The following is a 10116-nucleotide window of genomic DNA, read 5'->3' on the forward strand; positions in this document are numbered from 1 at the left end:
TCTTTAAAAAATTTGTAAAAGACTTTACAAGGTGTTTAAAAGGTTTTATAAGGTAGAAACCTTATAAAACCTTGTAAATTTTTTTTTTCGGGAAAAATTTTGGCAGGAAAATTTTTTTGTTGAAAATTTTTATCAAACTTTTTTTGACAAAAAAATTTTGGCGGGAAAATATGTCAGAAATTTTTTGGCGGGAAAATTTTGTTTTTCTTTTTATTGAATAAAATAATTTTCATCTAAGAGTAAAATGGTAATTAAAAATTAAAGGAGGGCAAAAATAAAAATGGTAAGAAAAATGGGTATTTTTGAAAAGGTTATATTAAACAAAGGTCCATGATAATGTTGTATTGGGCTTGATAGCCCTCGAGAAAGCCCTAACTGTGTACATACATAGAGAGATAAAAAAAAAACATTTGCGTAACTTTGAAGCTTCCATCTCAGCAGCAGGTCCGACGAGATAATCCCCGTTCTGATAATGGAGGAGGTAGTAGATCGACCAGCAGACGGAGTTGGTAATTCAAAACGAAGCGGGAGTCCTAAGTATAACGAGTGCATTAAGGTCCCGCGTCCGGCTTTGGTTTTTGATCCAAAAAGCGGATCTCTTCCATTGTTGTTGCTGTCTCTAGAAGAGAGCGGTTGTCGTGTGTACAACCCTGACGAAGACAAGGTTTACGAGACGAAGAGTGACTTTTCAGGGTGTCGATTCCTGGCAAACTCGGGTAAGTGGTTCCTGGTGTTAGATGAATCTCGATCGGATCTCTATATCGTAGATGTGTTTAGCGAGGAGAGGATCCATCTTCCGCCTCTAGAGTCAACCAAGGGTGGCCTTTATAATGTTGAGCGAGTAGGAGATAATGAATTCAATGTTGGTTATATGGATGGTTTTAGGGATGGTTTTATGGATGGTGATCCGTCTCTTCACACTATTATATATTTGAGAGGTCTTTTGTGGGTAGACGACAAGAACGGAGACGACTATGTTGTTGTGTGGCAATTTCATCAAGGCGAATTTCTAGGCTTTTGCAAGAAAGGTGATTCACATTACCGCGATATTCCAATACGGGTCGATGTTCGCAGGGAGTTCCGAGGTCTAAATGATGTGGTACTCAAAGGTTACAGTGTTTACTACCTGGCGACCCGTGGCTACATTCGACACCTGGATTTGTCTGGACAAGATGGTTTCAAGGATGTGTCCGAGCTCCTTCGGTTTCCAATGTGGAATAAGCCAGATTTGCCTAGTGTTGATTTCGGAAAAAAGGTCATCTCATCTGGCGATAGCATTGCTGTTACAACATCAGGAGAGGTTTTGTTGGTTTTTACCAGGGCTTACGAGCCAATCTGTGAAACGTCTAGGATCTTCCGCGTCTACAAGAGGAAACATATACAGCTAAACCCGAAATACTATGACACCATTCTTGTTGAGGTGGAATCTATAGGCGATGAGGCCCTGTTTTATGATTTGAGTATCACCGTACCTGCTAACCATATCCTTGGTATTGAGCCTAACTCCATCTATTTCACCCGTAATGACCGTTTCGGTCTCGACAACGGTAAAAGTCCATGCCTCGACATATGTGTGTACAACATTGCAACAAGGAACATCAAACATTTCCCTAGTCTCTTCAACTTAAACCTCAAGGATGCACAGTGGTTTCTCCCCTCTTGATTTTTAAATTTTTTTTTGCGTTTGTCATTTTCATGTGTTCAATCTTGCAACAAAGACCCTCAGACGCCTGCCTCCCCATGATTTCTCCCTCAGTCCTTGTATAATATATGACATTACAAAGTGTTTATTTTCATGTATAACATTTGACATATAGCTAAGTGTTTATTTTCGTGTATAACATTTGACATATAGCTAAGTGTTTCTTTTCATGTATAATATTTGACATAGCTAAATGTTTCTTTTCATTTATAATACTAGGATTCAGACCCCCCGCGATGTCGCGGGGAAAGTATTTTAGAAAAAAATAAATAAAATTTAAAATTTAAATTTATACATTATGAAATCATTTGAATGTAATAAAATAGTTTAAATACATAAACATTAAACATAAACTGTTACTAAAAACACAATCATCAAAATAAAAACTTATAACAAAAAATATTATATAGAATAGACGCAACTTTGAAAAAAAATATTGTTTAAAGTATTATAAATATAAGGTTTTTTTATGAAGAATTATGGTAAAGCTACAATTAAAAAGATCATTATGACAAAGTGATCCTAACTGAGAATATTGAACTAGTGGTTGTAATGAGTAAATATAATTTTCTATTAAATAATTATAGTTATAAACAAAATGATATAAATTTTAAATATTAAAATACTTTTTAACGGAAAGTTACGATAAATAGACGCAACACAACTATAAATTCTATATTAAGTTTTAATAATTTCTATATTGCTATAATTATTTCTAAAATTTTAGTTAAATTATAGAATAACGTTAAATATTAGATATTAATATTCAAATTATTTAGATTAAACATAAAACGGAAAATTTGATTCAACCGACAATGATTTGTTAGTTATTGATGAAAAGACAAATATATAGACAGTTCAAAAGACATGACTATTTAAATAGACACACTTATTAGAACGAAAAGTTGTGATAAAAAAATATGAATAAAATATAATGAAAAGACACAACTCTATGAACAGATACAACTGTTTGAGTTTAAAAAAAGAATAAAAACAATTTTCTTACAAAAAAAATACTAAGCAAGGACGCAATTGTTGTTCGTATTTATTCAAATTGTTATTCTTATATTTAAATATTAAACTATTTTTAACAAAAATTTACGGTAAAAATAGTGGCAACTATAAATTCTATATTAAGTTGTATTAAATTTCTCTACTGCTATAATCATTTCTAAAATTTTAGTTAGATTATTGAATAATGCTGAATATTAGATATTAATATTTAATTATTTAGATTCAACATAAAATGGAAAATATTGTTTCAACGAACTTGTTAGTTACTGATGAAGAGACAAATATAAAGAGAGTTCAAAAGACATGACTATTTAAATAGATACACCTTTTAGACCGAAAGTTATGATGAAAAGATATAATAAAATATAGTGAAAAGATACAACTTTATAATGAACATATACAATCGTTTGAATTTAAAAAAAAAATATAAAAAGGTGCTATGAAAAATCGCCAATGTTGTGTCTGCACTTGATTTTACCTAACCCATATAAACTGCTTTTAAATAGAAGACATCTTTATTACCATATTAAGAAGTCAAATTTAAAAACTCACTATATAATCCATCTAACTTTTGAAAAAAAAACTCTAGTTATTATCATGAAATTTCTATATTTAAAATTAACTAAAAGTTGTAAATTAGATTCGTCATTCCAAAAATCTTTTGTTAAATCAAGAATTGAAGGAATATTTTTACTTTTAAAAGAATGTGTAACACCCGCAAACCAATTTTTTGGTATTTTGGTAAGGGTGTCGATCGACACCACAGGGGGAGTGTCGATCGACACCAGTTGTGGCCGGTTTGGTCGGTTCAATTTTAATTGTCCGGTTTGCGTGGTTGGTTTAGGGAATCCCTAAATCGAGTTTTTAGAGGTAGAAAACGACCTAGGGTCGTGTTATTTGGAGTTAGTCGCCGTTTTTGAGAGAAAAACAAAAGAGAGAGTGTTCTTGAGCTTTTGGGAAGAGATTGAGAGATTCCTTGCTGTTCTTGGGAGATCTAAGGCTGGGGAGGTGTTAGAAGCTTGCTAGGAGTGAGGGAATTCGTTCTTGTTGGTCAGAATCTTCTTGGAAGAGGTGAGTGCATGACCATGGCTTATCTAAGCTAAGATCTCTAGATTCTATGTGATTTGGTGCTTATGTGGTTGTTTCTTTGAGTTCTCTATGATATTTCGTTGCTGTCTGGGCTGGGTTTGGCTTCTGGGAGTGCAAGGAGCGGATTGGAGAAGCTTGGAGGCGAGATTCGGAGTTTCTGATCGAGGGAAATCGCTGCTCGGCATCGGTGTCGGTCGACACCAGTTGGGGTGTCGGTCGACACCAACGCGAGGACGGGTCGGGACTTTAGCGAGTGTCGAACGATGCCATGTGGAGGTGTCGGTCGACGCAAACTAGGGTTTTCGGGAGTGTCGGGCAGGGTGTCGGTCGACACCAGTTTGGTGTCGGTCGACACCAGATAGTCAGTGTCGATCGACACCATCTGGTGTCGGTCGACACCCCTTGTTCAGTTACGATGGACGTTGCATGCTATGTATATTGCCTGGTTTGTTTTATTGATTGTTGTTTGTGGCATGTAGAGATCTTATTGCTTGTGTGTATAGCCCAGTAGATGGGAGGATTGCCTCACTGAGTGTTTATCAAATACTCATGCATCTCAATTTGTGTTTGTGGTGCAGGTAAAGGCAAAGTGTGATCGTGGAATCAAAGGCAATGAAGAGGAGGATGTTCTAGGGACTCGATTGGATGTTGTCTGGCATTTGCTAGGGTGCTAGAGTTGAGTCATTAGAAACATTGCTAGGTTGCTGGTTTCATGTTTCTTGTTGTTTGGTATTGAGATATTGCCTTGCTATAATATTGGTTTATTATTGGATATTGATTATGTTATTCCGCTGTTGAATGTGTTGTGGTTAGGTGGCTAGTGGGTATGGGACCACTAGCTGTAGTTAATTTTAATATATTATATTTATTATTTATTATTAAAAAAAAAAAAAAACGTCGGTTGTTTCATTTTGGTATCAGAGCCCTTACGGTTCTAGGTTTGGGTTCACTAGGTTTCTGTTGTAGATGTTTGGGATTGCATGTCTTGATTGATTATGTGAGTTAGTCAATTGTGTGTGGCATGAAGTCCTAGAACATCCTCTTCGAGCCGAGTGTGTGATTCCACGGTGAGTTTATGTTTCTGTGTTATAATAGAAATTGTTTGCTTAGCCTTCTGTTCATGGTAGTGCAGATGGTTAGAGAGGATGCTGTGACAGGTCGAGGTCGTGGACGCGGACGTGGTCGCGGACGTGGTCGTGGTAGGGGTAGAGCCCCAGTGGTTAGTGAGACCGAGGACCAGAGTGTGACAGCTGAGGGTGTTGGCGAGTCGCAGGATGTTCCGGGGGATTCCGTGAGTGTGGCAGGAGGGGGCGGTATTGATGCTCCAGTGGCCGGTGATGCTAGGGTCCCGGGTGTGGGGGTCCCAGCGGGTGGAGTCCCTGGTGTTGACATTGCGGCTTTGCTAGCACAGGTGTTAGAGCGGTTACCACCTGTGGTACCGGCTCGGGCTCAGGTAGTGCCACCAGTGGTGGCGGAGGAGCGGCAGCCAGTGGTTGCGGATGTGGGAGAGCATGGACGTTATTTGGCTATGCTCAAGGAGATGAAGGGTCTGTTCACTGAGAGGTTTTTGGGTGGTACAGATCCTACAGCTGCGGATGCTTGGAGGACGAGTGTGGAACGTAACTTCCATACTCTGAGATGTCCTGTGGAGTTTTGGGTGGACATAGGGGTCTACTTTTTGGGTGGTGATGCTGAGTTGTGGTGGAGATCCGTGGTTGCTAGGAGGGTGCAGAGGGAGATGACTTGGGCTGACTTCGTCTTGGAGTTCAACCGCAAGTATTTTCCTAGGGAGGCATTGGACCGGTTGGAGGTGCAGTTCCTTCAGATATCTCAGGGGACGCGGTCAGTGCGGGAGCTGGACTTGGAGTTCAGTCGACTTCTATGTTATGGGGGTCGGGCCATGGAGTCTGAGGAGGCTCAGGTCAGGAGGTTCATGAGAGCTTTACGGGATGATTTGAGAGTTCATTGTAGAGGGAGGTACTATGCTACGCGTGCAGAGCTGGTTGAGACTGCAGCAGAGATTGAGGAGGATATCCGGGCACAGTCAGTGTCGGTTACTCCAGCAGTTCAGCCTAGTAAGGCTCAGCAGCAGGGTGGTTCTAGCAGGGGCGGTAGGCATGCTCAGGGAACCAAGAGGAAGTGGGAGGCTACGCAGAAGCCGAGTGGTGCAGGTTGCTTCGGTTGTGGGAGCAGAGATCACAGGGTTGCTAGTTGTCCCAAGAGGAGTGTTCCATCGACAGGACCTCGGGTATGTTATCACTGTAGGGAGACAGGGCACATCAGGCCTTTTTGTCCCAAGTTGCAGCCGGCAGCCGTGGCAGCGTTGCAGCAGGTGCAGCCTGGTGGTCAGCAGGTGGCACGGATTGAGCAGGGGCCTCGGGTTTACACGACAGCTGAGACTGGTGGAACCAGTGCCGGGGCGATCACAGGTATATTTTCTGGTACTTAAACTTTGTGAATTTTAGTAGGTTCAAATTGTATATGTTTCCTGTGATAAAGTGTTAGGTTCTCAACACATGAGGTTTGTGTAGGGACCTTGTTGGTGGGCGGGTTTAAGTCCCATGTTATGTTTGATTCTGGAGCTTCGCATAGCTTCATTACTCCAGAGTGTGCAGAGTGTGCGGGGATCAGCGGGGATCCTGGAGAGCGTGCAGGAGTTGTCAGGGTTGCGGGAGGCGAGTTCCTGAGAGTGATTGGGCGAGCTAGAGGAATTGATATTCAGATCGCAGGAGAGTCGTGGCCAGCAGATTTGCTTATCAGTCCAGTGGAGCTGTATGATGTTATTCTCGGGATGGATTGGTTGCATCGGCATAGGGTGCATTTGGATTGCCATCGGGGTAGAGTAGAGTTTGAGCGTTCAGGAGGGAAGTTGGTTTTTCAGGGTATTAGACCGACTTCGGGGAGTCTCGTGATCTCAGCCATTCAGGCTGGGAAGATGATCGAGAAGGGCCGTGAGGCTTATCTGGTTACTATATCTATGCCGGAGTCAGTGGGGAAGTCTACGGTTAGCGGTATTCCAGTAGTGGAAGAGTTTGAGGATGTGTTTCAGTCTTTACAGGGATTACCACCATCTCGGTCGGATCCCTTTACCATTGAACTGGAACCGGGGACGACACCGTTATCCAAGGCTCCTTACAGAATGGCTCCAGCAGAGATGGCAGAGCTGAAGAAGCAGCTAGAAGATTTGTTGAGTAAGGGATTCATCCGTCCTAGTGTATCACCGTGGGGAGCGCCGGTGTTGTTTGTGAAGAAAAAGGATGGGAGTTTCCGGTTGTGTATTGATTATCGGGGTTTGAACCGGGTCACTGTGAAGAACAAGTATCCTCTTCCTAGGATCGATGAGTTGTTGGATCAGTTGAGGGGTGCTACTTGGTTCTCCAAGGTAGATCTGGCGTCGGGTTATCATCAGATACCGATAGATGAGGCAGATGTGTGGAAGACTGCTTTCAGGACGAGATATGGGCACTATGAGTTTGTGGTGATGCCCTTCGGATTGACTAACGCGCCAGCAGCGTTTATGAGATTGATGAACAGTGTGTTTCAGGAGTTTCTAGATGTATCTGTCATCATTTTCATCGACGATATCCTGGTCTATTCTAAGAGTCCTGAGGAGCATGCAGTGCATTTGAGGGCAGTTATGGAGAAGCTGCGGGAGCAGAAGTTGTTTGCCAAGTTGAGCAAGTGTAGTTTTTGGCAGCGTGAGATGGGCTTTCTGGGTCACATTGTTTCTGCAGAGGGGGTTTCTGTAGATCCAGAGAAGATTCAGGCTATCAGAGATTGGCCTAGACCGCAGAATGCCACAGAGATCAGGAGTTTCCTTGGATTGGCAGGGTACTACAGGAGATTTGTGCAGGGGTTTGCAAGCAGAGCACGTCCTATGACTAAGTTGACAGGGAAGGATGTTCCTTTTGTCTGGTCAGAAGAGTGTGAGGAAGGCTTTGCAAGCCTGAAGGAGATGTTGACTACTGCGCCAGTGTTGGCTTTGCCTGAGCAGGGAGAACCCTATGTGGTTTATACAGATGCATCTAGAGTTGGATTGGGTTGTGTTCTGATGCAGCATGGGAAGGTGATTGCTTATGCTTCGCGGCAGTTGCGGGTGCATGAAGGCAACTATCCTACTCATGATTTGGAGATGGGTGCGGTAGTTTTTGCCCTGAAGATTTGAAGGTCTTATCTTTATGGTGCAAAGGTACAGGTGTTTACAGATCATAAGAGCCTGAAGTATATATTCACTCAGCCTGAGCTGAATTTGAGACAGAGGCGGTGGATGGAGCTTGTGGCAGATTATGATTTGGAGATAGCCTATCATCCTAGAAAGGCTAACACTGTTGCAGATGCTCTGAGTCGGAAGAGGGTAGCTTCGGCTCAGGAGCAGGAGATGGAGTCTCTGGTAGGGGAGATCAGTGCGTTGAGCTTATGTGCTGTTTCACAGGAACCGTTGGGTTTGGAAGCAGTAGATAGAGCAGATCTTCTGAGTAGAGTGCGGTTGGCTCAGGAGAAGGATTTGGGGCTGGTGAATGCCTCCAAGGATGTGGATTCAGAGTATCAGGTCTCAGATAATGGTACTATCTTGGTGCACGGTCGGGTTTGTGTGCCCAAGGATGAGGAGTTGAGACAGGAGATTCTGAGAGAGGCTCATGCGAGCAAGTTGTCCATTAATCCAGGAGCGACTAAGATGTACCGTGATCTCAAGAGGTACTATCATTGGGTCGGGATGAAGAAGGATGTAGCTAGTTGGGTTTCGAGGTGTGATGTGTGTCAGCTAGTGAAGGTTGAGCATCAGGTTCCTGGCGGGTTACTGAAGAGTTTACCCATTCCTGAGTGGAAGTGGGATATGATCACTATGGATTTTGTGGTGGGATTGCCAGTGTCACGGACCTTTGATGCTATTTGGGTCATTGTGGACCGGTTGACCAAGTCAGCACATTTTCTGGCCATTAAGAAGACTGATGGAGCAGCGGTCTTGGCTAAGAAGTATGTGAGGGAGATAGTCAGGTTGCATGGGGTGCCAGCGAGCATTGTGTCTGATAGGGATTCCAAGTTCACTTCGGTGTTCTGGAAGGCGTTTCAGGCAGAGATGGGCACTAAGGTGCATATGAGTACAGCTTATCATCCCCAGACTGATGGACAGTCAGAGAGGACGATCCAGACGCTGGAGGATTTGCTGAGGATGTGTGTGTTGGATTGGGGTGGCCATTGGGCAGATCACCTGAACCTGGTAGAGTTTGCTTACAACAACAGCTATCAGGCGAGTATTAAGATGGCTCCTTATGAGGCTTTGTATGGGAGGCCATGTCGTACACCATTATGCTGGACTCAGGTGGGGGAGACGAGCATGTTTGGTGCTAGTTTTGTTCAGGAGACCTCAGAGAAGATTCAGGTTCTCAAGCTGAACATGAAGGAGGCTCAGGATAGGCAGAGGAGTTATGCAGATAGGAGGAGGAGAGATCTTGAGTTTCAGGTGGGAGACAGAGTGTACCTCAAGATGGCCATGTTGCGGGGTCCGAACAGGTCATTGTCAGAGACTAAGTTGAGTCCGAGGTATATGGGTCCATTCAGGGTGATTGAGCGGGTTGGACCAGTGGCATATAGATTGGAGTTACCTGAGGTGATGCGTGCATTCCATAAGGTTTTCCATGTGTCTATGTTGCGGAAGTGTCTCCGTGAGGGAGAGGAGGTGTTGGCTAAGATTCCTGAGGATCTTCAGCCTAACATGACTTTGGAGGCGAGACCAGTGAGGGTTCTCGAGAGGAGGATCAAGGAACTTCGGAAGAAGAAGATTCCTTTGATGAGAGTCTTGTGGGACTGTGATGGTGTTGAGGAACAGACTTGGGATCCTGAGGCAAAGATGAAGGCAAGGTTCAAGAAGTGGTATGAGAAGCAAGCCGCGACTTGAGCTTGTTTAGCCTGGTCCCATCTGTAATCCGTGGCTGGAGCGGGAATGAAGTATTCCAGCCCATCTCTCTTGTTACTCGGTCGCTTGGGGTGGTTGGTTGTGCGACTCAGTAACAAGATGAAGTGGTGTTTGGGGTACAAAGTTTCCGTGAGGCAGGGTTGTGAAGAGGAGTTTCCAAAAAAATGGAAAGTGTTAAATATGGAAAGTTTTGCGGGAGTCAGAATTTTGTCCATTTTTGCGGTGGGAAGCCTTGGGAGGGGCTTTTGTGCCTTTGTGGTGGACTTTTGAGTCAGAGTGCCTGTGTGTGGCGGGCTTTTAGCCAATTGTGTGGCCTTTGTGGCGGGCTTTTAGCCATTTGTTGGCCTTTGTGGCGGGCTGTTTAGCCAGAGTGTCTTTGTGACGGTCCTTCGGGACA

At 43.4% G+C, this 10116-nt stretch overlaps 1 protein-coding gene and 1 pseudogene across 1 annotated transcript; both read left to right on the forward strand.

Moving 5' to 3' along the window:
• The first annotated feature begins 338 nt into the window (after positions 1–338).
• Positions 339–1912, forward strand: LOC104757471 (F-box protein At5g25290-like). The gene has a single exon (XM_010480214.3). It carries the CDS (start codon positions 473–475, stop codon positions 1661–1663), a length of 1191 nt encoding a protein of 396 aa, XP_010478516.1. The 5' UTR covers positions 339–472; the 3' UTR covers positions 1664–1912.
• A 3025-nt stretch (positions 1913–4937) lies between these two features.
• Positions 4938–9657, forward strand: LOC147924127 (uncharacterized; annotated as a pseudogene).
• Positions 9658–10116: the final 459 nt, after the last annotated feature.

Source organism: Camelina sativa, chromosome 17 (assembly GCF_030686135.1).
Source record: "Camelina sativa cultivar CO46 ecotype springtype chromosome 17, ASM3068613v1".
Lineage (NCBI taxonomy): Eukaryota > Viridiplantae > Streptophyta > Magnoliopsida > Brassicales > Brassicaceae > Camelina > Camelina sativa.

Excerpts from the sequence above, each read along its gene's own strand:
- LOC104757471 (XM_010480214.3), top strand. The coding sequence starts at position 473 with ATGGAGGAGGTAGTAGATCGACCAGCAGACGGAGTTGGTAATTCAAAA.